This window comes from Cygnus olor, chromosome 1 (genome assembly GCF_009769625.2).
Source record: "Cygnus olor isolate bCygOlo1 chromosome 1, bCygOlo1.pri.v2, whole genome shotgun sequence".
In the NCBI taxonomy this organism is placed as follows: Eukaryota; Metazoa; Chordata; class Aves; order Anseriformes; family Anatidae; genus Cygnus; species Cygnus olor.
This window is the reverse complement of record NC_049169.1, coordinates 15,493,097-15,517,248: the sequence shown is the minus strand read 5'-3', so window position 1 is coordinate 15,517,248 and position 24,152 is coordinate 15,493,097. Positions and strand designations below refer to the sequence as shown.

Below are 24,152 nucleotides of genomic sequence, written 5' to 3'. Positions count from 1 at the left end.
CCCTGTCCTCCTCTCCTTGCAGCTTGTGAGTGCCACGTCCGAGGTTCGTACAACGCCTTCTGCGACGCGGAGACAGGCCAGTGCCACTGCTTCCCCGGCGTGTACGGGCGACAGTGCGACCGCTGCCTGCCCGGCTTCTGGGGCTTCCCCAGCTGCCAGCCCTGCCACTGCAATGGCCACGCTGACGACTGCAGCCCCTACACCGGGGAGTGCCTGCACTGCCGGGACCACACGGCAGGCCACAACTGCGAGAGGTATTTGTAACAGTGCTCCTTGGATGGCCTGTTGTGGCGGTCACAGCCAGCGGGGCCTTTGCTGTGAAATGTAGGATATATGGAGGGAGGCAAGTCTGTGTGCCCTGGGAGCCAGGGACTGGGGACCACGCTGCCCATGGCTTCCCATCTCCCAGCAGAGAGCACGTTGTGGGACCCCAAGGCTTTCCCCATTGGAAGTCTCCTGAGAGAAGCATCTGCCTTGGGTCTCCAGCTCTTAGGCTGGAGTGAGGCAAATTCTCTCCGCTGGCACAGCTGCTCGGAGCTTGGGTGGCATGGGAGAGCTGCAGGGGTCTATCTGCCCTTGGGTTCTTCACCCTCCTGCCATGGTTGACAATATGAGTGTGTGTCTGCCTACGGTCCCCTGCATGCTGTACTCCACTGCGCAGGTGCGAGGCCGGCTACTACGGAGACCCTGTCCTGGGCTCGGGCGACCACTGCCGCCCCTGCCCTTGCCCTGACGGCCCTGAGAGTGGACGCCAGTTTGCCAGCGGCTGTTACCAGGATCCAGTCACTCTGCAAGTCATGTGTGTCTGTAGCACAGGATATATAGGTACTGCCTCCGCTTTGAGTGCGATTGGATTAATCCCCCCCCCCAGTTAACGGCCCTTATTGTCTCGTATTGCCATTTACGGGGCTGTGAGCCGTGCTGGTAATTCCTGCCGTGCCTGCTTGTTCAAACAGGCAGTCGATGTGATGAATGTGCGTCTGGCTTCTTCGGCAGCCCCGACGAGGTCGGCGGCGCCTGCCAGCCCTGCCAGTGCAACAACAACATCGACACCACTGACCCGGAGGCCTGCGACAAGAGGACGGGGACGTGCGTTAAGTGCCTGTACCACACGGAGGGCGAAAACTGCCAGCTCTGCAAGGAGGGCTACTATGGGAGTGCGCTGCAGCAGGACTGCAGAAGTGAGTGGGGAGATGTGCCCATGTCCCCCATTCGGCCACCCACCATGAGGCAGGGCGGCAGCGGCCACCATAGCTCTTTATAATTGACCTGGGACCATCTGGGGTAGTGGGGAATTCGAATTACCTCCAGCTGGGCTTGTGTGCAGCTGCCCTGCCGCTCAGTGGGGCTGCTGGAAGGCAGGGGAGCCCTTCGCCTCCTGCGGGGAGAGAAGGGGCAGCATTTGCATGTGCTGCAAGGATGAGGCTTTGGGTTAGAGGAGGGTTTCTTGCCCTCTTGTTAGTGTTCTTTGTTTCCCTCTTATCTGGAGATCACCCATGGCAGGGTGAGGATTTGCCTTTTGTTGACATAAAGGTTCCTGCAGATGTGGCTCAGCAGCAGGAGCTGAGTCCTGCCCCAGAAGCAGACTCCTCTCCCTCGGTGGCCTGATGCAGCCCTCCCTGCTCCCCTCCACAACAGGAGCCTGGTGGGGACATTTTGCTGCTGCTCCCCATCCAGTGCAGCAAAAGGGTTGCAGGGCAAGGAAGCCGAGTCCTGCTCTGCTTTGCACATCACCAGCCAATCTGAGCAGGACGATAGGAGCCAGGAAGGCTTGGGTTTTCTTTGTAAAGGAGGAGACAAGAAGAAGAGGAAGGCTGGAGGGCCTGCGTGGGGTCACAGCGGGCTGCTGCCACCTCACGCTGGGAGGTGGGGATCTCCAGCTTGAGACCCAAGGATGGCCGAGGGGTGCATGTCAGGGTGCCATGCCACACACCCAAGCTGCCACCTCTTCTTGCAGAGTGTGTCTGCAACTACCTGGGCACCGTGCGGGAGGACTGTGACAGCGCGGAGAGCTGCCGCTGCGAGGCAGCCACAGGGCAGTGCCGCTGCCTGCCCGGCGTGGTGGGGCAGACCTGCGACCGCTGCGCGCCCCACACCTGGAGGCTGGCCAGCGGCACCGGCTGCGAACCCTGCGACTGCGACACCACCCGCTCCCTCGGGCTGGCCTGCAACGAGGTGAGGAGAAGGCTTCTGGGAGCCACCTGCAGCCTTTCTGCAGCTGGGCTGGGGTAGGATGCGTGCACGGGCTGGGTGGAGTCCACCAAAAAGTGTTGGAGCCATGGGTCAGCCTGCTTGTCCCATAGCACCCTGCTTGTGCGGTAGCTGGGGGCTGAGGTGTGAGCAAGGTGGGGAATGAAGTTAGGTGGTCACGCCACGCTGGCTGCCACCACTGCTTGGTGTCCAAAAACATGGAGCTTGACCAGAGGGCTGGGGTACCTCTCCTGTGAAGAGAAGCTGAGAGAGCCTGAAGAAGAGGAGGCTTCGGGGAGACCTCATTGTGGTCTTTCAATACTTAGAGGGGGCCTACAGGAAAGCTGGGGAGGGACACTTTATCAGGGCGTGTAGTGACAGGACAAGGAGAAATGGCTTTAAACTAAGAGAGGGTAGATTTCAATTAGATATAAGGAAGAGATTCTTCACTCAGAGGGTGGTGAGGCCCTGGCACAGGCTGCCCAGAGAAGCTGTGGATGCCCCATCCCTGGAGGTGTTCAAGGCCAGGCTGGATGGGGCTTTGGGCAACCTGGTCTGGTGGGAGGTGTCCCTGCCCATGGCAGGGGGTTGGAACTGGGTGGTCTTTAAGGTCCCTTCCAATCCAACCAACTCCATGGTTCTGTGATTCTGCACGCCCTGCTCCATTAGTGGTGTCCATGCGGGTCACAGGTGCTGGGTGGGGAGGGGGAGGAGCCTTCAGGCTGGGGCAGCCCTGCTGAAGTGGCCGCGTCCCTGTTTCTGGCAGTTCACAGGGCAGTGCCATTGCATGCCGGGCTTCGGAGGCCGGACCTGCCGGGAGTGCCAGGAGCTCTTCTGGGGAGACCCGGGCGTGGAGTGCCGAGGTGAGTGCAGGCGCCGCGTGGCCTTCGCGCCTCGGGAGTGCTGGAGGTGTGGTGGCGGCCATCTCAGCGCTCCGCCACCTGCCCGTGTCACTCCGGAGACGTGACGGGGGTCTGGTGTGGCACTCGTGTGGTTTATTGTATTTCTTGTTGGGCCCTTGCTTGGAGACCAACTTCTCTGTTTAGAAACTAACTCTTTAACCTTTACTTTGCAATGCTGGGAGGTAGACCAGTGTGGTTAGAAAACCCTCGTTTGGATTCGAGAAATGATCTGGAAATAAGTTTATTTGCCTTTTGATTTTACTTACTAGAAGACTTCTGTCCCTGTTTGTGTTTTGTTAGGGAGACTGTAGTTGAAAAAATAAAGTTTTTGATTTAGCAGAAGATCTTCCTTTTATTTTAGATTAAAGTAGAAGAGAGAGCAGAGACCATAGAGCTAGTTAGCCATAGCTGCATATGGGAAAAGAGAGTGCCATGAAGTCAATTGTTTAGAAAACTGGATTCTCTCTGTCCTTTCATTATAAACAAGTCTGTTCATTAGCTGGAAAAGAAACTTCAAACACTGTCCAGACCAGAACAAACTTGTATCTCTGATCTGTTCAAATAGGAGTCTTTGCCAGGAGGGTTTGCAATAGATTAAGGTATTTTTTCCTGCAGGGAGGAATGTGCTTGCTGTGGTCTTTAATAAATCCTTTACAATAGGGATACCTCAGAGCCCATTATCTAGGCAGGTAGGAAGGTCACAGTTACCTGGTTAATGCTGCAGATGAAAGGGCTGGGGAATTGTCCTGGTTCCTGAGTATATATTAAGTTTCTCATTTCGGAGTCTGTGTGTGTTCTGGCCGTGCCGGCTGCCTCCTGCTGCTCCTGGGCAGTGGTTGTCTGCTGGTATCAGCTGTCTCCATCAGGGTTTATTGATGGAGTCCATCTGCATACCTTATCAGCAAGATTTTGCTGCGTACCAGCATTTCTGACCTCTCATCAAGTTTCTGCTGCCTTTAGGGCATGTGAAAACCTGCTTTTTAGCCTTTATGAAGTAAAAAGAGGATGTATTCCTCCAAACTCATTTTTCTTACAAAAGCACTGCGCTTTCCTTCAGACCTGTCACCCCTTCTGCTTCCAAGCGACACAGCCTCCGAGGGAGGGGAACAACCTCTTCTCATCCCTCATTCAGTCCTGACTGGTGGAAGGGTGGTGTTCAGGCTGGCAGAAACTCAACCGCTGCGTTGGAAGGTCATAGCCTTCTGTGATGAGTGGTTTGCAGGCAACCTGGAAAACTGTGGGATTTGCAGAGTTGCAGAGCAATGCCCTGGAAAATAGCTTAAATGGGGCCTATAGCCGAGAAGAAGCTGAAACTGAGACAGAAGGGGGTTTGTCACAAAGACAAGCCCTCGCTCAGCCCAGGCAGCCAAATTGGCCGCGTTTTGTATTGCATATGAGAAAAGAACACAAGCTAGTTTGGATTGGGAGCTGTCAGAGAGCTCTGAACCATGTGAGTACTGATGAACAAGCTTCAGTGCAGGCACCAAGCTGATGTGGAGGTGTGAACATCCATCCTGACGTCTCCAAAGTGAGATCCTCCACCAGCCTGGGCAAGCAGCCTCTGCCCAAGGTTGGAAATTACAGGGTGAATCACTCAAGGGACGGTAATGTCTGACCTCTTCACAGGAGGTCTTCAGCCTGGTGGCACCAGTGGATACCAGGTCCTGCTGAGAAATCACAACTGTGCTGCCCACGCTGCTGTGACACCCTTTAAAATGTTCAAGTAAGAGAGAAATTAAAAAATTACAGAGATGTGTGGATGTGGCCCTAGGTCCCAACATGATCTGCTGGAAACCAGACTCCAGGGCATGCTTCCCCACTATCCCTGTTGGCGGCTGTGACTGTTGCCGGCTGATGCCTGTGGCTTGTCTTTTTCTATAAATCTTTGTAAAATGGGAGACGGTGAAGCAGGAGATGGAAGAGGTTGGGGTCCTGGTGCCGTGGCAATCAGAAGGGAAGTTTTTGCACCTGTTCTGGGTGCTTTGATTTGCAGTGTGTGCTCCCTGCAGTGGAGAAAAAGTGTCTCCTGATGTCTCCCCTCTGCATCTCCTCAGTGCTCACAGTGGGACCAGGCTGCTGGGGCAAGCAAAGGTGGGTGCCTACATTTGGGTAGCACCTCAGCCCCTCAGTACTGGGGACAGTGCCACCACCCATGGGTGTCCACTGGGGACTACACACCTCAGAGAGCACCCAGAGTCTGTAGGACTGTGTCCTTGGAGACTACTTGCCCCATACATAAGCATAGCACGACGATTATTCATCTAATTGAATGTAATTCCTGAAAACGGCTCAAGGAAAGGTTAGAAGATCGATGAAAATCCCGGTGCATCTCAGCCTCGTGCAGGTCCCTGTGAGGACTGCAGCAAGCAGGAACTGAGCAGAAGCTCTGCTTGTGGGGCAGAGCTAGCCCCGTTGCCAGACTCTCCAGCTGTTCCTTCAGCTACAGTCCTGTGCGAGCGTGCATGTGAGTGTGTGCGTACGCATAAAAATCCTTGCTAAGGTAGTAAATGACAGGATTACAAATTTCATGAAACTCAAGTCTCCCAGGCGCCCTGCTGGAGCTTTTCCAAAGCCTGGCAACCAAACTGCAGGACTCAGCATGCTGAGCTCTGCGCCGACTGCAGCCCACGTAGCACGTTTCTGGCAGGAGACTTCAGGCTCCCGAGATGCCTCTGAGATACCCCGTGGCAGCAGATGCAGCTGGAACAGTGTGTTTGCGTGGTACATATGTGAAGCTTACGTGTTTCATAAAATACAAAGGATGTGACAATTTTAGTATCATTAGGGTTTTAATAAATTGAACAATGAGAACAGACCCCAGTTAGGAAAGGGCGCTGTAGGAGGTTGAAAGTTAGGTTGTATTGCTATATCCCCTTTACATGAAGGGGACGTGTCAATGTTCTTCTGTGCTGGACCTGAGTATCTTAAAAAAATAGACTCTAACTGAGCTAAGATGAAAGGAGTGTTGTTGCTTTTATTGAGCGTTCATTACCGACATCGGCAGAAGGTTGCTTTTCTCAGTTTTAAGTCTTTGTTGAATTCCTGGTGCTGAAAATACCTGCGCTGAAAAAAACTTCATTGAATGTTATCCCATTGTCATTTAAGAATAGGCTTCGTAGTCTTAATTTAACATCTGAGTCTTAAACTAGGCACGTAGGCTGCTTTTATAGGAGGTGTTAGTGGTGTGGAAAGAAAGATCAGCAGACATTTCATCTCCTCCTGTGAGAAGCCTCTAAAGGAAGTCAGGCAAGTTCAACACTAAAGAAAGTACAATTTTCACTTTCTTAATTTTAATCGACCTGTGGTCTTAGAATATTGTAACCTGTATTGGCTGTTTCCAGGAAATTGCCCTTCTGGCACAGTCTGCTAGCATGTTAAAATGCAGCACAACTCTGGTAATTCTAAGCTGGAACGGATCTTATCTTAACACTCGTACTGAAAATTGTAACGCTGAGGAGTTAGCAATATGCTTAGGGTGTAATTTGAGTCAATAGCTGATTGTTCAGAAGAAATTTGCTAGCTCTGCAAAACTTCCAACCTTACAAATTGCTGAATGGTTTTATCATCATAGTGCCTCACTACCACCAGGAGATGATGCCAGGAAATCGTGTTTGAACAAACTCATTGTTTTCCTTTTTTTTTTTTTTTTGCTGTGGAGGAGTTAAACATTTGATGCCTTCTGTCCCCGATCTCAAGCAGTAAAGAAAATAGTTATGCAAAAATGCTTTCTCTTCAGTGTTGTGTAGGATTATGTAAGACTCTTGCTTGTTTCCTATCACCCCTTAATAAGTCTTTAAACACCATGACTGCCCTTTGTACAGCCCTTTCGTGAGCCACAGATCATCTCAGCTGTGGTAGCAATATATTAAGTTGCAGTTGTGGAATCAGAAGCGAGTTGTGAATATTTAACATCAGTGGGAAAGGTAGCAGAGCTGTCAGAGCAAGTGAAAGAAAAATAGTGAAGGAAAAAAAATGTAAAAGTGAAATGCATTGATCAAGATGGCAGGAAAGTAACCCATGGGTACTCTGTGTGTCTATGTGCGCATGTTGATGTGTGTGCACATGTGTTTGTGAGTAGATGCAGCTACAGTCTTTTGTAGTCACAAATTGCTAATCAGCAGATCCTGCCTACGAATTTGGCTAGAAAATTCTCCTGCCAAAATCTGATTTCATTTATATTGGAGTATGCGCCAGCAGAACGTCTGATGGAGTTAAACACTCCATTAAAGGAAACAATACATCCAGTTCCAAAATGACATTTCAAAACAGAAAACTATTGTTTAATTTAGAGAATGCTCCTTTGAAAACCCTCAAGTCCTTGGCCAGTGATTTCAAAAGACTTCTTTTACTCCCCTGTATTTTCCATGGGAGGTACTTGAGTTTCCAGCCCTGCTTACATGAGGGCAGATTTGATGTGTGTCTAACAGTGATCTTCAAAGCATCCCAGTCCATATAACCGTGCTGTCCTTCACCCCGGCCTTCTTCCACCTCTGTCACTGAAAGAATAGTCAGCTGTTTGTCAAGAAGGCCATTCCCAACCCAAACAGGTTAAGGTATCTAGATCTCTCCTAGTAAACTCAGTGTCTTCGTGGTTTTATAGTGCAAATTGAACCTCTCTTCCCAATCTCTAGTCACGTATGTCATAGGCAAGGCATTTAAAAGGAGCTTACAGGACTTTGTTTTCCCCTATTCCTCATATACTATCTTAAGCCATCCATCGTTAGCAGCTGAATAATGTCTGAAAGATTTCTGCATCTGTAAACGTGCCTGTGTGCTTCTTGATCTTTTGGGGAAAAAGTAGATAACCAGCCGTGTGCTCAAATTAGACGTGGTATTAATACTCAAGTGTTTCTTATGAACATGATGGTTAGAGTCAAAACCTCCAGAGCCAAGCTCTGCTCTGGAGGGTGTGTTTGGCTCAGCCTGTGTGAGTACATCAGAAACAGAACTGCTGTGACAAAGGGGCACCATTAACCACACAGGAGCTGAGTCGCAGGGTGGCCAAAGGAATATCTGGACATTAATGTGGTGCTGGGGTATTTTCGCCAAAAAATGTGCCGGGCGTGGTGTGCTGGCTCATTGTGGCACGGCATTCACTTCATACCAGCAGCTGATAAGAATCGAGGCGTCTCCTGTTTTCATATCCCCACTCATTGACAGTGATAATCAAATGTCTCACAAGCCTTTTGGTGGTGGTGCACCCACCATCACGGATGATGGATGTGCACTCAGCACATGGTTATTCCTCTATGAGCTATTTGCAATCCTGTGCTTTTCCAGTCCGCACGAGGACTAGGAAAGGCCCTTCCCTTCCCTTCCCTTCCCTTCCCTTCCCTTCCCTTCCCTTCCCTTCCCTTCCCTTCCCTTCCCTTCCCTTCCCTTCCCTTCCCTTCCCTTCCCTTCCCTTCCCTTCCCTTCCCTTCCCTTCCCTTCCCTTCCCTTCCCTTCCCTTCCCTTCCCTTCCCTTCCCTTCCCTTCCCTTCCCTTCCCTTCCCTTCCCTTCCCTTCCCTTCCCTTCCCTTCCCTTCCCTTCCCTTCCCTTCCCTTCCCTTCCCTTCCCTTCCCTTCCCTTCCCTTTCCCATGGATGCTGGCTCTGTCACCATGCTTTTGGCCCTTTAGGACAAGTTTTTTGAGAACTGGCCACAGGTGAAGTCAGTGAAGGGTTTGCTTTGAAGAGAAGATGCTCTCTGCAAGGGCCTCGGACTTGCTTCTTGCCAGGGTGTGGGATAGCCTGTTGGTGGCCAGAGTACAGGACTGCTCTGCTGAAGATGGTGCAGGTGGTGGAGGTCCTGTGCCACGGGGCCTCAGAGAGCAGAAAAACAGTTTCTATGGGTTTCTGGCTGGCCAAATATCATCATTAGTGCAGTGTCTCTGGAAATGGGACCCCACCATCTCATAGAGGTACTCACAAGACTGACTAGTGAGGAACAGAGCTGGTTCCAGCCATGGCTGGAAGCACTTGACTGAGGTCATCTAGACTCTAAAAAAGAAGATCACACACAACCAACCACTGGCACACGCATGGCATTTGCGAGATGAAAGGTTTGTTGGCAAGATGTGAGCTGTAAGAGGAGCAGTGATGCTTTTGTGAGAACCTCAAAAATGTTGCAGTCAGTGACGCAGTAAAGATGTCCGTGGACTGTAGCTGGGGAGACCATGCTACACATGTAGAAATGCCTGAAAAATATACAAAAGGGAAGGAAAAAATGACTGGGATCTTTCTACTCTAGTGCCAAGGGAGGCCTTTTTCTTGTTTTCCTTTAAACTACCTGACTTTACGTAAAAATACAGATAAAATTATCTTCGTTTTACCTTTTATTTTGAAAGATGTTCCTGTGCGTGGTTAATGTCTTGGGTAGATCATGAAAAAGAGGACATCTAATGCTTTTGAAAGCTTTCTTTATATATGTACATTGCATTCACACAGCTGGACTAATTCAGAGCCAGCAGTGCCCGCTTCTGGGCTTGATGCAGAATCCTAAAATGGGGAAATAACCCATAGAAATGTTTCTGTCCGCCTTGTGTAATTTTCTCGTGGGTCCCACAAAGCTCAGTTCGGACATTTCGTAGAATTCCAGAAGTGTAATTCTCCCAGCTGCTCTGCCGTATTTGGGATAAATTACTTCTTTCCTATTTATCACCTCCCAACAGGCAGCCGTGGAGTTTTGACTTTGCAAATGAGCCAGTGCTTAAATTCCCCTCTCCTCATGCCCAGCATTTTCTGGCTCCAGAGATTCTGTAATCCCCATTACCATGTAAATGGTACTAAAGCCGTGTCGTCTGCCTTTCCCGAACATGCAGGTATTCAGGAGTAGAATTACCAAAACGTTGTGGTTTTTTTTTTTTTCACTTTAAGCTTTTTAAATCCGCAAGTAAATCTAGTGATCTGATTTGCCAGCAGCAAGCATTCGTGTAACTTGATCAGATCTCAGCCCCTTTGAGAAAACCCACGTCATTTAGCCTCTCTCTGGGCAGTGGAATTCGGACAATCCATCATTATAGCGCGGGCCCTGTTAGCTGACAGGAGGGTTAACTGACCTCCTTCCACCAGGAACTCGACAGTTTGCCTGCAGGGAACGTATTCCTCGGCGAGTTGACTACTTAAGCACTTTCGATGTAAAGGAAAAACAATCTCTTTGTGTCAGGGTATAACTCGAAGAACAAAGGCCCATTTTGCTCAATTGTGCAGGCAGCAGAAGTTATTTTTGTCTCTCGCCGGATCGTATTTGCGTTGTACAAGAAAGTCATTTTGCTGAGGGCTGATTTGTTCTGCCGAGGCTCTTTGTGCACTTCTTGAACCGAAGACCACCACTGTGGGTTGACATCGAAGCAAACAATGCCCAAGCTTGAAAACGGCTTTGTGCTGTGCCCTTTTCCAAGGGGGCATGTGCTTGGGGTGTGCGAGTTGATTTATGGACCGTTTTGAGCCATTAACCTCCTCCAAGGATGCCTGGTAAATGGATGTGTAAGTGAAGGCTTTTATCAGGCACCACGATCCTCTCCCTGTGAAAGGAATGTGTGCTTGACCTGCCTCAGCTTTACTGTGCCACCAAGATAAGCGGACGATCTGCATATTTGCAAGGCCTCTCTTATTCTTCAGAGGGCTGTTGGAAATGACTGTGCATCAGGAATTTAATTGAGTAACTTCTCTTCATGCAGGCTAGTGCCAAAGAAGTGCATCCTTCTCCTAAAAGCTCGTTAAAAAGCCTGTTGCTCAAACGTTGTCCCTGTAATTGTGGCAAGCACTGGGAGCCCCTGGGTCTCACCTGATTAGCGCACAGAGATAGCCAGGTGTTCACAGCTGCAAAAATAAAATAAGAGTGAAAATACATTTCAGGAAGGTGTAAATACCAGCTGTGGTGCTAACAGTGTGAGTTAATTTACCAAAAATCTGTTAATCAGCCACTTGAGGGGGATGAGCAATGTGTAGGCTCCTGGTCGCTCACACCCATGGGGGGGGAGGACTTTACTCAGCCCCTCAGGCAGGGCTGCCCATGACCACATTCTTCATTTTGCACCTTTCTGCCTGATCTTTACACGTCTTCCCTATTCTCCAGACATCAGCCCAGGCTCCTCGATGCCTGTCTGAGCGCGCTGTGGGGTTGCATTCACATCCCTCCCCCCGAATATTTGCCCAGCACCCGTGGTAGGAGCACGTCCTGGGCCAGGCCCCGTGCCTTTGTGTAGAAGATCTTGGAAGGGATGTTAGTCTGTAGATTTATCATGTTCTTCTCTGAAACCACCTCAACTTTTAGCACCCACAGTATCTTTCAGTATGGAGCCCTGTGGCTTAGCTAACCGCCATGTAATCAGCTATCTCCTTTTCTTTTTTGGGGGGAGATGCAGAGGAGGGTGTTTGCTTTTTGTTCTGCTGGATCCCTTGCTTTCCCCCTGCTCCTGTGCTGGTGGAGACAGCAAATGGTTGTTCCTCATTCACTTTTTCCATTTCACTCATGTTTTGCCCTTAAACCCTCTGCAGTGTGCCTGCCTGTCATTTCTTTTCCTGCCTGGGAAGCCTTGCCCTACTGATCCTCAGTGTAGAAATAAAACTGGGGTCCCTGTCTTCATTTGCTGCCAGATTGTCCTCCCAGCTTTGCAAGGTGCATCCCTATTGTGCCTGTTTCTGAGAGGTGCAAATCAGGCACTCCTGGTCTGCCCAAGAGTTACTGCCCTGTCTCTCACCCCTTTCACACTCAGTCCTGGTTCCCCCACACCCAGGCACATGCATAATTAGCTGACTATAACCCAGACACAGCCCGTTTCTACACTCGTTTCACCGCTTATTTACAGCCGTTTTTGTTCATTTTGTCTCCCTGCCACCCTCACCTTCGCCTTATCCCTCACCTGTGCCTTTTCCTCCTCGCAGCGTGCGACTGCAACCCCCGTGGCATCCAGACCCCGCAGTGCGATCGCGCCACCGGGCAGTGCATCTGCAACGAGGGGGTGGAAGGGCCGCGCTGCGACAAGTGCTCCCGGGGCTACTCAGGCTTCTTCCCCGACTGCGTGCCCTGCCACCAGTGCTTCGCCCTCTGGGACGTGGTCATCAGCGAGCTGGCTAATAGGACCCAGCAGTTCCTGGACCGGGCTAACGCCCTGAAAATCACTGGTGCCACTGGGCCGTACCAGCAGACACTCAGCACCCTGGAGGAGAAGCTCGGGGAAATTAAAACCATCATTGCTCAGAACCCAGCCGCCGAGCCCCTGAAGAACATCGGGAATCTCTTTGAGGAAGCAGAGTGAGTACAGTTGGTGTTACGGGGGTAAATCCAGCTTGGGAAGGAGTGGGAACGCCAAGGAGCTGGGATGTAGCGGAGTGGCTGATGTCCCCGCACTGGGCTTGAGGACACCCTGGCGAGGTACGCCGCTGCTCCTGGCGCTGGAGAGCACCTCGCCACGTGGAACATCCATCCCACGGGCACAAACCTGGCCGGGGAAGGCAGGAGCAGCGCAGGCACCGTGCCCTGGCAGGGGGTGTCCCGCTCCCGCTGCGCAGCGGGCAGCTAATTACCAGCCAGCCACTCACGCTTGCCTTGCGCTCCCCCGGGGCAAAGGACAAACACTGCTATTGTGCGAGAGAAGCCAGAGGGGAGAGATTAAATTCCTGGATTTCCGTATGGAGCCGATGAGTTGGAAACTTCGGGCTTCTTTCTCCGCTCCGAGCTTGGGGTGGGGGGGAGTGCCAGCTTTCTGACAGCTCTCATTTCCATTCTTCTCACAGTAAGAGCCCTGCATTTTGTTTTAAAGGTACGCATACTAAAGAAGGCAGTCTGGGCTTTTGCGGATCAGGCAGCTGTGCAACCGTTCCAGGCTTGCTTATGCACTGCAAGGGGACTGCACAGAGCAAAGGGGAGAGGATTAAAGCACAAATGTCTCAATTAGGGATATGCCGTGCCCTGCAACTCCCCCCGCTCCAGCTGGAGAGCTGGGGGTTGCTGCTGCTGCGTTTGGGCTCTGGAAGTAGTGAGGAAGCTCAGAGCAGCCGAGGAGCTGCTTTTCTCTAACATCTGCATGTGTCTGCTCTTGTTCTTCCTCGTCTTGAGGAAGTATTGGGCTTGAGGACTGATGGAAATCAGCAGGCTGCTGAGCTATTGAAGGATGTAAACCGATTGTAAAGATTAAATACTGCCTGATTCTTTCAGAGTGAGGAATAACTGGGTATGGTGGGATCACCATGGATGGGAATAGCTTCCCATGCCCAGCTCTGTTGTGCAGCAGCTCTGTCTTGGATCGTGCATTTGCCTTTCCTTTTAGGGTTATCCCACCAGCTGAAACCTGCTCGCTGAGGCTGACTGCAGGAGGTTTTCCTTCTTAGTCCTAGAGAAGCAGCTGGTGAGGAGAGATCTTTATAGAGTTAAAAGAATCCATTGTATTAAAACAGGCTTTTTCCCCCGCTTTCCAAAGTTCAAATCTGTCCCATGAGCTCGTAGTAATCAAAACTGCATTTGTAGCTGTGTGGGATGAGAAGCAAATTATGTATGGATCATAGTAGTCAACTTTGACCTATGCAGTTGCCATGATACAAGAGCATTACACCAGCCCTCTGGAATCTGCCTCCAGTTAATCTTACACAAAGCAGCTGTTTTCTGAGCAATTTGGTGCTTTGAGTTTATAAACGTGCTGTAGATTAAAAAGTAGTTTTGCGTGATAAAGGAAACAAAACAGTACTCTAGGTAGGCATGTTGTTACAAATCACTTCTAGCTCCACCGAGGGAGGACAGGTCCTGCCGTGGGAGAAGCGTGGCACAGCTCTCACTGTTACTCTTCACTGAAGTCAAACACTGAGGCTCACAACCTTTCCTCCTCCCCCGGTAAGTCCTGCTCCTCTCTCTTCCAGAAAGCTGACAGCAGATGTTACGGTTAAGATAGCTGACTTAGAAGAAAACCTATCAACCTTAGCAGAGAAGAGCAACAGCACAGACAGTGACCTGAGCGCGCTGGAGACAGATGCCAAAAGCCTAGACCGTGTCGTGAAAGAGCTTGCAGAACAGCTAGAGTTCATCAAGATCTCTGATGTTCGGGGTAAGTGTCGCGGGGAGGGGGAGAGAGAGCAGTGGGGTGGCCGAAGATTTAATTAGTGCACGGTTTTAAATACCGGGTTAATCTTCTAACGTGTAATAAAAGTCAGCTCTTAGGAGGGCAGCTTCGCTCTGTGCGTTAGCTGAGTTGCTGATGCAGCAGGAGCTTTGTTTTGCCCCCCCCTCACCTCTTCTTTCTCTCCCTCTGTGTATTGCAAAGCTGGCTCAAGTTCTTGGGGCACAAGAACTTAAGAGACTTTAATTAAAGCATTTTAGGTGAGGCACAACGGCTGAAAGCGAGGCCAATTCCAAGATACACCTGCACATTTCATTTGCTCTCCCCAGGCTGTGAAATTGCTTGAAACTGTTTGAAAAACTACCTGTGTCTTTAGGAGCACACCATAAGGGAGCCCAGTTCTTCCAAGGCACCCAAGCCTTGTGTGCCCACTGGCACAGTGAAGTGCCAAACCCCCCCCCCCCCCAGAATCAGAGCTGGCTGGGGAAAGAGGCAAATCACAAAGTTATTGGGAAGTTTTCAAAGCTGACTTAATTCCAACTTCAAAGAAAACAAAGTATTTATATACATACATATATATATATATATATATACACACACACACACATATATATATAAAAATTTCCAGCTTTGCAGGTAGTCTGAGATTGTTTCTGGTGAATGTGGGATTTCACAGAGTGTGGCAAAAAGGTTGTAAAAACTCGGGAGTCCCTGGCTTGTGGCATTCTGTGGAAGAAAGCTGCCCCGAGGTACAGAGCATGGCTGCTCCGTGGGGTCCCTCGCACCCTCTCGGGCCTTTCCAGCAGTTGTCCAAAACTAACGCTTACAGAAATCAGAATCTTTCATCGAACAGTTGTTTCTTGGGAAAGTTCTGACCACTTTCCAAGCAGTGACTCCGTAAGCCAGACATCCTAGGGCAAGCAACAAGAGCTAATGGCATAGGTGAATCCCTAGAAAATGGATTGGTGCCTTGTGAACCTAAAAGGTTGGAGCTCCATTTGCCCTCAGCACGAGCAGAATTCAGGCAATCCCTGGGGTCAGAGAACCGCTTAACTTTAAAATCCAGCAAACTCGACACCTTTCAACCAGGCAAAAAAGGATTTTTTTTTTTTTTTTTAAAGACAGGCCAAATGCTGTCCCCTTTACAACAGCACTGAACACAGCTGTGGAGGCTGTGGTTGCTTTAACGTGCTGCGCAGATTGCTAACCCAGATGTGCGTCTGCCCACCTCCGTGATACATATTACTTAGTGTTACTTAACAGATTTCTGAGCAGCTCTGTCTGATTCCTGCAGGGGCCTTGGACAGTATCACCAAGTATTTCCAGATGTCCCTGGAGGCAGAGGAAAGGGTCAATGCTTCCACTGTCCACCCCGATAGTGCCGTGGAGCTGTCAGCACAAACGCGGCAGGAAGTGGAAGACTTAATCGACGAGAAGGAGGCCCAGTTCAAGGCTAAGCAAGAGGAGCAGTCTCGCCTCCTGGATGAACTCGCAGGCAAACTGCAAAGCCTGGATCTCGCCGAAGTGTCAGCAAAGGTACGCAGCTAAGATGTGCTGGTAGAAAACCCACAGCGAAAGTTGGTCGTTTTTTTTTTTGAAGAAGTGACAGGCAGGGAAAAACTGTTCAGAGCTGGATAGTGTGAAAGACACGGTTTGTTCCTGAAACATACACATTTCACTGATTTTTGAGGTATTCTGTGGGCTCTGAGACACCTATGGGCTTTCAGGCAGCAGGCCTTCATGTCGCTCTCCCTCCTACTTCTCCCCAGCCCTGACAGAGCATCCATCTTTTCCTCACCTCCTAAGCCAAATCCCTTTGCTGTGGGCAGAGCTCTCAAGTGCAAAGTTCAGCAAGTCCACTGGACTGAGAGCCAGCCTCTTAAGTCTTCGCTCACACGCTTGCTTTCTTCCTTTTTGCACTTTCCCAGCCTACATGCCAGGGCACCACTTCTGCTCGCGCTGCCCTCCTGGGTGTCGCCACGCTCCCATCCTCCTGCTTGGGGCAGAGCAGCACTTACAGGGAGCTGGAATCAAAAGGGCACGTTCTCTGTTGAAGCTGCCTGCTCATCTGTAAATACGATCAAGGATGGCTTTTTCTTGGGAGAGGCAGGGTGTTCTCTGGGCTTCTCTTTGAAGCCAGGCAGCTGCATTCAGAGAACAATCCCGCTTGAAGTCCCGACTGGAGGGGAGAGCTCATTAACTCCTCGGGGCAGGGCCAGGCCTGTGTGAGGGGATGAGGTCTTCACACAGGGAATTGTCCCCGGTCCTTTACAACTGCAGCCACCCCACCCCGCCTTTTTTCTTGGGAAGAAAGAGGCATCTTTTTGTTTAGCTTCCCTTGCCCTGCATTCCTGCCTAATGCATTCTTGAGGACTGAAAGTCTTGGTTAGATGTTTATCAAGGCAGTAAACACGAGTCGCTCGGGAGGTGTAATCACGGGATGCCAAAAAAAAAAAAAAAGTTTTATGCTTTCTAGCTACTGCCGGGTTGCATGCCAAGCAGGTAAGAGGGAATCATTTACACTTCACAGGAGACAGCTGCAGCTCACTTGGTTTTCCCAGAGAGATTCTAGGCTGCAAAGTATGTGTCAGTTAGCAACTACCGTTTGGCATAAGGAGCGTGGTGGAAAGGGAAAAGTACCTCACAGGAACGGGGAATTTTTCAGTTTGCCATCTGGCTAAAACAACTTCTGTGATTTCATTGCCCAATTGACCAAGTAGTGGATAATTCCCAGTAAAATCTGCTGAGTGAAGTAGTTTTGTTTGACAAGTCAAACTTGATATCTTCTTTGGGAACACTTCATTGACACAAGTCATAAATTGGAAGTTATTACGGAAAGATGAAACCAGAACAAACATTTCATGGTAGGGAAGGGAACAGCTTTTCAAGAGAGGTTAAAAAAAAAGTTTCCTGTTCAGCTTGGAGCATTTCAGCTTCTATTTTATCTTTTCCTTCGCTCTCCTTAGAGAGAAAGGAAAAAAAAAAAACTATCCTGCACAGAACACGTTCTTCCTTTTAAAAAGCTGCTTGGGATGGCCAGTTTTTCCTCCAACAGTAGTGAAGACTAGCTTCAAACAAAAGGAATACAGACAGGGTTAGCTTCCAGCTTGAAATCAAAGCCTAAAGGCAGCTTTCCAGTTAAAGATGACATCTGGCAGAAGAGGACAATGAAAGCAAGGCTTCCCTCATACCCTCTCTTTAATTCAGCATCTGGGAGCTAGCTGGTTGTTACCCAGTTAAAGCAGGAAGGTGTGGAAGGGGCACAGAAGGATTAATATCGTGCTGGTGTGGACCTGATGCAGCTCTCCTTCAGCTTCCTTTGCTTTGGTACTTGAGGCCCTACTTGGAAGGGGTAGAAACGGTGCCAGAGCAGCATCCTATTCCATCACCCTCGCAGCTCAGCAATGGGAATAAAGCCGGGACTGTTGCACTTGTCTCTGTCTGCTGCAGACGTGTGGCACCCCCGCAGGAGCCTCTTGTGCCGAGTCCGAGTGCGGCGGCTTGAACTGCCGAACCGATGATGGGCAGAAGAAGTGCGGAGGACCTGGCTGCGAGGGGCTGGTGACCGTGGCGCACAACGCCTGGCAGAAAGCCATGGATTTCGACCGAGACATTCTCAGCGCCTTAGCAGAAGTTGAGCAACTCTCCAGAATGGTAATATGCAGAATCAATTGTTACAATAGCAAAAAAATCTTCTAATTGTAACTCGAGTTTAGACACTAATTGACAAAGTATGTGCCTGGCTTACTGCAAAATATTCTTTCTAGTTGCGTAACATCATCATACACAGAAAGGGAGCTTGCTAAAGTAAAGTTTCATGCGTAACACTAAACATTAGCTTGAGTTGTTTAAACTAGCATTGGTGGTGTGGATCACGGCCAGCTTTTAAAAGTGTTCTGCGAGTTTTATGAGACGAAGCAGTTCTCATTACTGTTACCTCTGACTCCAAGAGAATTGTTGTTGTAAAACAGGCCTTAGAGCAGAAGCAAATATGCATTCAAGTCTTCCATTTTATTCTCTTCAGGTTTCTGAAGCAAAACAGAGAGCTGACGAAGCCAAACAAAACGCACAAGAAGTTTTGCTCAAAACCAATGCTACAAAAGAGCAAGTGGACAGAAGCAATGAAGATCTGAGAAATCTCATTAAACAGATCAGAGACTTCCTAATGCGTAAAAACCTTACATTACCTATTTTAATTCTGCATTTGTGAAAACTGTCTTTATTTTTAAATCATCCTCCACAGGGTAATGCAATAGTTGTCATCCCCTGCTCCTTTCAGCCAGATTTAATGGGTATGATGAAATCTGGAAACAGAAAACCAAGACAATAGGAAAACGAGGCCAATCTCTAGTACTTTGTTGTGTTCATTTCAGCTGAGACCATTGTACTTCTGTAGCTTGCCAAGTGTGTTCATAAGCTTTGGCTGGAAAGACACACACAGTACTATTAAAGGGGAGGAAAGGCAGAAACGGTGAGGTTATCTCCCTGTAAGAAAGCAGGTAAAGGTTAAATGAGGGCCTTGTTCGCTAATGCGTGGCAGCATGGCAAACCCGTTCCTTCTCTGTTTGCACAGGGCTGAGTGTACTGTTAGCACAATTACATTTATGTGCAGCTGTTGGCTTCCTTTCCTGTGGGCTCGCATCCCCAACCCCCAGCCCCAGCCCGGTGTAGCTAATCACTTGAGATCTTCAAAAGGCTTCCAAGAGAGCGACGCCAGCAGGGCCTACGCGCCTGCTGGGCCTCTTCTCAGATGAGAAGTTTCACCCTAAGGAAGCAGTTCTGACCCCTTGATTTGCTGCTAGTCTGGGGGAGGAAATTTTTTTCCATTATTTTGCTTCTTGAGGGAGAAGTTGGATGAGAATTTGACTACTGAGCCTTGACAGTTTGAAGCATTTACTCACATCTTTGTCATGTGTCCCCATCTTGTAGAAGACAGTGCTGACCTGGACAGCATCGAGGCAGTGGCTAATGAAGTACTCAACATGGAGATGCCAAGCACTCCCCAGCAGCTACAAGCCCTGACAGAGGACATCCGTGAGCGTGTGGAAAGCCTTTCTGATGTTGAAGTCATCCTACAGCAGAGCGCTGGAGACATTGCCAGAGCAGAAATGCTGCTGGAGGAAGCTAAAAAAGCAAGGTATGCAACCCTGTTCTGTACTAGGTGTCTTCAGTCACCAAGAACTGGAAGGAGGCTTTGATTACACTGTCAGGAAACATGGAGTGTACCATACCCCAAGGCAGATTCCCCATTCCTTCACAGAAGGGCAAAAATAGCCCTTTGCAGTGTATGACTAGTGCTTTTCCCTGTACCAAAGTGAAGTGTTTTTAGTGTTAACATAGTTTTGTTCCACAGCAAAGGTGCAACAGATGTTAAAGTCACTGCAGACATGGTGAAAGCAGCACTAGAAGAAGCTGAAAAGGCACAAAACGCAGCTGAAAAAGCCATAAAACAAGCTGATGAAGATATTAAAGGAACTCAAGACCTGCTGACCTCAGTAAGTTATTTCCTTAAGATACAGAAACAGCAACACATCTGAAACCAAAGGATGGTAAGGATGTCTAGGCAAGGCTCTAGGGTACTACAAATAAAAGATTGCACTTAAAATGAATCTAAACCATTCTCGCTTTATATAAACTTTTGAGTTAGTATGACATAACTAGAGAATTAGGGAGCTACAATCCTGCTCATTTGACTTCAGTGGTGTAAGGTACGGATGGGGGTGAGAAAAGCCTTTTTTCTTAGGGCTTTCTCTAACACAGCAGGTGTGCCAAGATCCCTGCAAAGTCACATATACCAAACCCATTGTTGTTTGTTGTAGCGTGTTGGCATAACCATGCTATCTAGCAATGGCATCCACTGCAGCAGGGGACTAAGAAAACTAATGCTGTACTAAAGTGGTAATTGCTGTAGTCTCATCAGATAATGTATTTTTAGACTTTAACTCTGTACCCTGGTCTCATGAGAGCAATATCTATACCCATGAAGTTTGGCTAGCTTAAGAGACAGGCAGCTTCAGCCATTTAACACTATCGTTTAATAATGAACTTGTGAAGTTCTGATTGCAGATTAAGCAATTCTTGCATGTGTAATACAATCAAGTCTTTTTTAATGAGGTTCTGTAATGCTTTTGCAGCCCTCTATAAACCTGATCTTCAAGCAGTGGGTTTTTTTCACCGACTGCAGTTGTCCATTTTTAATGAAACTGTAACACCTTTTTATATCAGATCTATGGACGTGACCTAATCAGTTGATCGGGGCTTACTCAGAAAATTTGTATTATATTTAGAAACTTTTGAAAGCATATCTTTGTCCCTCCCTCTGTTAGATTGAATCTGAAAATGCAGCATCTGAAGAAACACTGAACAACGCCACTTTACGTCTGTTTGAGCTAGAGAGGAGCGTTGAAGATCTCAAGCAAAAGGCTGCTACAAATTCAGAGAATGTGGACAAGATAGAAGAAAAAGCTGGCACTGCAAAACAAAATGCCGAAGAAGTTAAGCAGGTGAGAAGGTTGGGAAAAATGCTAAAGGAAAGCCAATAAAACTTACCCCAGGTATGGCTAGGGGAACATTACTGAATATATTTCATTTATTGACCAAGCACTGAGGACAAAAGAAGTGTTTAATGCACTTACCAGAGATACCTGCTTTTATTCATGTTGGTACCAAATACACAGAGAAGTATTAGGAATTTATCAGTTTCTAGAATAGCTGTAGAAAACATCTTGCTGTCACACTGTCAGCCTTTCATAGATTTGGTTCTGTCCCTCAGCTTCGCCATATGCCACAAATGCATTGGCTAATTTTTTTTAATCTCTATTTTTGTTTCTGCAGTGATGGTCAGGCCAAACAAATCAAAGTTTGGCATATACAGAATTAAATGGCAAGAAAAAAATCCTTAGCTCAATATAAAACCAGTCTCATTTCTAAGTACCAGAGATACAAAACTCACCCTGACCATATGCAGGCACTCCCAGTGTCTGCTCTACACCTTCGTAACACCAAAAGAATGTTCGTTAACAAAACAGTTGACAAATCTGCCAAAGGAAGTTTCATTCCTCCAATCTTTTGGCTGGAATTAGCCCTCCAGTCTCAAGAGAGAGATTTTCTGCCAAGACAGGGATACATTATCCATCAAATCAATTATTTCCAAACACTAAATAGTATTTCAGGTGGTTGTCAAGTAAACCCAAGAGACTTCCAGCACTGCTGCAGAATGTTAACTTGCCTGTTAGTTGAATTCACGTGGGTGACAGTACTCCTTAACCTCACAGAGAAAAAAAGCACAGCTGAGAAGCCAACCTGATGTCTTCTCCAGCACCTTCACCTATGCGAACCAGGCAGCTCTCCTCTTCTTACTGAAAGGGCGGCGAGGTTATTCCTCCCTAAATGCATACATTCAACCAGAAGCATGGCCAGTTCCTTAACCTTCTCAGCTGTGCTAGGGGCCATAACTTCCACAAGTTACACAACTGTGTAACTGAATCCTGTAAATCCTTGCCAAGTATTAAAGCCGTAGAATTGCCACAGATCTGCAAGAGGGCAACTGAGTCTTCGTGCCAACCCTTAAAACCTTGAGTATTAAGCAGGATATACCCCCGACCCTGTTTCTGCCTTTGTTACCTGAGCTAACAGCCTGTGCTCTCCTTACCCCGAACATTGAGCAACTCCCCTTGCATTGTCTTTTGAGCGGCTCCATCTTGTGTTTGGATCTGGAACAACAGGTCCTCAACACCGAGCTGAACAGCAAGTACAAAACGGTGGAAGATCTCATTGCCAAGAAGACAGAGGAGTCGGCCGACGCTAGGAGGAAAGCTGGCATGTTGCAAGATGAAGCTAAAGCCCTGTTGGCTCAAGCAAACAGCAAACTCCAGCTGCTCAAAGGTAAGGCTGTTCTGAGCAGGCAAGTCATTATCTTAAGAATACGAAGCACTAGCGTGCTGTTAAACCAAGTATTCAGCAGCAGCAGGAAAAGAAAAAGGAAATTAATTCTTCGTTGCTGAGGTTTGAATGGCTTTCCTTACTCTTAGGGACACAACATAGCCTTGAATCAAAGATTTGTATTAAAAAGAAGAGTTAAATTTACAGTGAGACACAAACTTTTGGTATGGCACCTCTCAGTGCTCTAAGAATCCTTACAGGGTGGAATTAAAATGTATCTACCATGATTAGGATGAGGACTAACCCATTTGGCAACACTAAAAGCAGCCCACTTCTTGACAGACTACCCAGAACACCATCTTCAAACGGTATTCCCCCTACCCCACCCTGGAATGCTGTTGAAACAAAAGGCAGTTAGGATACAGCAGTTCCAGTTTTCAGATGAATTTAACATTTACAATTGCCACTTAAGTCGACTGAAGCAGGAGGGGGCAGCCTGCCCTTAACTGCCAGGGAGGAAGCTGAGTTTTCCTCCTGTTTTTGCCAGCCCAGGAACCTACTCTTCCCCTTAGTTGCTCCTGCACAATTACAATGAATCACTGAATAGTTTTGGCTTGTCATAATCAGGACATTTCAGGTCAACACAAAAAACACCAAACAAATGGCAGTTATTTTCAACTTGAATCAAAGTATACCTTTTCCACTTAGAGAAAATTACTTCCATGTTGCTTTATGTCCTGATATTAAGGAAACAAAAGGTGCCATTCCAGCCTTTGCTATTTTTTTGTCAGATTTTCTTCCACAAGAAAATAAACTTGAGAGGTAGTTTATCCGTAACAGCTATGATTTATATTTTACTGCATTAAAACATACCTAATTACGCTGTTTTTCCTTTTCCTTTGCTGACAGACTTGGAAAATACATACGAAAACAATCAAAAAGTTCTCGAAGACAAAGCCAAGCAGCTGGTGGAGCTGGAAGAGACAGTTCGCTCCCTCTTACAGACAATCAGCCAGAAAGTTGCTGTTTATAGCACTTGCTTATAAAAGGGAGCAGAAAATGCTTATGTTCAGGATGGGGCATTTTTGTTTTTGTTTTTTTTTTTTACAAGTATTACACTAGATTTTTTTTTGACATTACACTAAGACCTGATAAAGTGAACAGGTTTTATATTGACTTTTAAGTCACAGAACCAAAGACAAGTAACTTTTTGACATTGAAAATAAACAGTACTTTTGTATCACTGTATGCACCTGGTATGACTCATTAAGTTCCTTGTTATTTTCAGTAGCTGAAAAAGTAAATCAATTAATCCTTTAGGTTCTGCAAATCTTGTTTTTAAAATAGCTAGAGATCTAATAAAATAGGGGTTCCAATTACTGTGAAATACAGCATGCTAACTCAGAACAGTTAGTGGTGAAAGAAGAAATACCATCTTTGTGTGGTTAGCTAGCATTTGCACCCTACTACTTACTGCACAAAGAATATTTAACCTCTGCATGATAACCCATTTACGCTTAAAACAAGTTTAACTTCATTGAAATACTTTTTGAGAGGTCAGCACTGAAGGGGTGACTATGGTTTACATTCTGCAAACCACATGTGATAAGCCATCGTTGGAAGATCAAGACTCTAGAAAAAAGCTACCACGTTCATAGGGCACTTAATGTGAAGCAGTTAAAGAGTTGTACAGACTCTTAAAGCAGCACACTGAAGCTCCCTAAGAGCAGCTTGTACTTAACAAAACACAAATAAGACTTTTTGTTTTTGAAGTGCGAGTGATATCCACTTCATATAAACTGTGTACTTAAGTTCGAAGTTACTATAGAACAGTGCACCTTCAGCCAACCACATAGTAATTGTGGTAATTGATCTGTAGTATTAACTAACTTACGTGCAAGTTAGCATCCTCAGCTGCAACAGGCATTTATATATCCTGACTGCTAACTCTGACCTGAGAAACATATTTGGATGTATTCTTTGATCAATAATTTACCTCACCTTGACTGTCAGCAGAAGCTGGTCAGGGCAACTACAGCAGAATTATAGCACCACCTATGGAAACTGAAGAGCAGTACACTTAAATAATCATCCAGCCTTCACAAATTACAAACACTAGAACAAAAAAATCCAGAACAGGAATTGAT

At 47.6% G+C, this 24,152-nt stretch overlaps 1 protein-coding gene across 2 annotated transcripts in view; it reads left to right on the top strand.

Moving 5' to 3' along the window:
* LAMB1 (laminin subunit beta 1) overlaps positions 1-23,253 on the top strand; it is a 42,419-nt gene extending 19,166 nt beyond the window's left edge. For both annotated transcript variants that reach the window (XM_040544707.1, XM_040544706.1), the window contains 15 exons: positions 23-254; positions 662-825; positions 957-1,181; positions 1,958-2,175; positions 2,957-3,053; positions 11,960-12,329; positions 13,928-14,112; positions 15,419-15,660; positions 17,575-17,778; positions 18,149-18,293; positions 19,054-19,261; positions 19,478-19,619; positions 20,451-20,627; positions 21,849-22,008; positions 22,915-23,253. In XM_040544707.1, coding sequence (XP_040400641.1) covers positions 23-254; positions 662-825; positions 957-1,181; positions 1,958-2,175; positions 2,957-3,053; positions 11,960-12,329; positions 13,928-14,112; positions 15,419-15,660; positions 17,575-17,778; positions 18,149-18,293; positions 19,054-19,261; positions 19,478-19,619; positions 20,451-20,627; positions 21,849-22,008; positions 22,915-23,051 — 2,906 coding nt within the window. In that variant the 3' untranslated portion in view covers positions 23,052-23,253. The remainder of the gene's footprint in view (positions 1-22; positions 255-661; positions 826-956; positions 1,182-1,957; positions 2,176-2,956; positions 3,054-11,959; positions 12,330-13,927; positions 14,113-15,418; positions 15,661-17,574; positions 17,779-18,148; positions 18,294-19,053; positions 19,262-19,477; positions 19,620-20,450; positions 20,628-21,848; positions 22,009-22,914) is intronic.
* Positions 23,254-24,152: the final 899 nt, after the last annotated feature.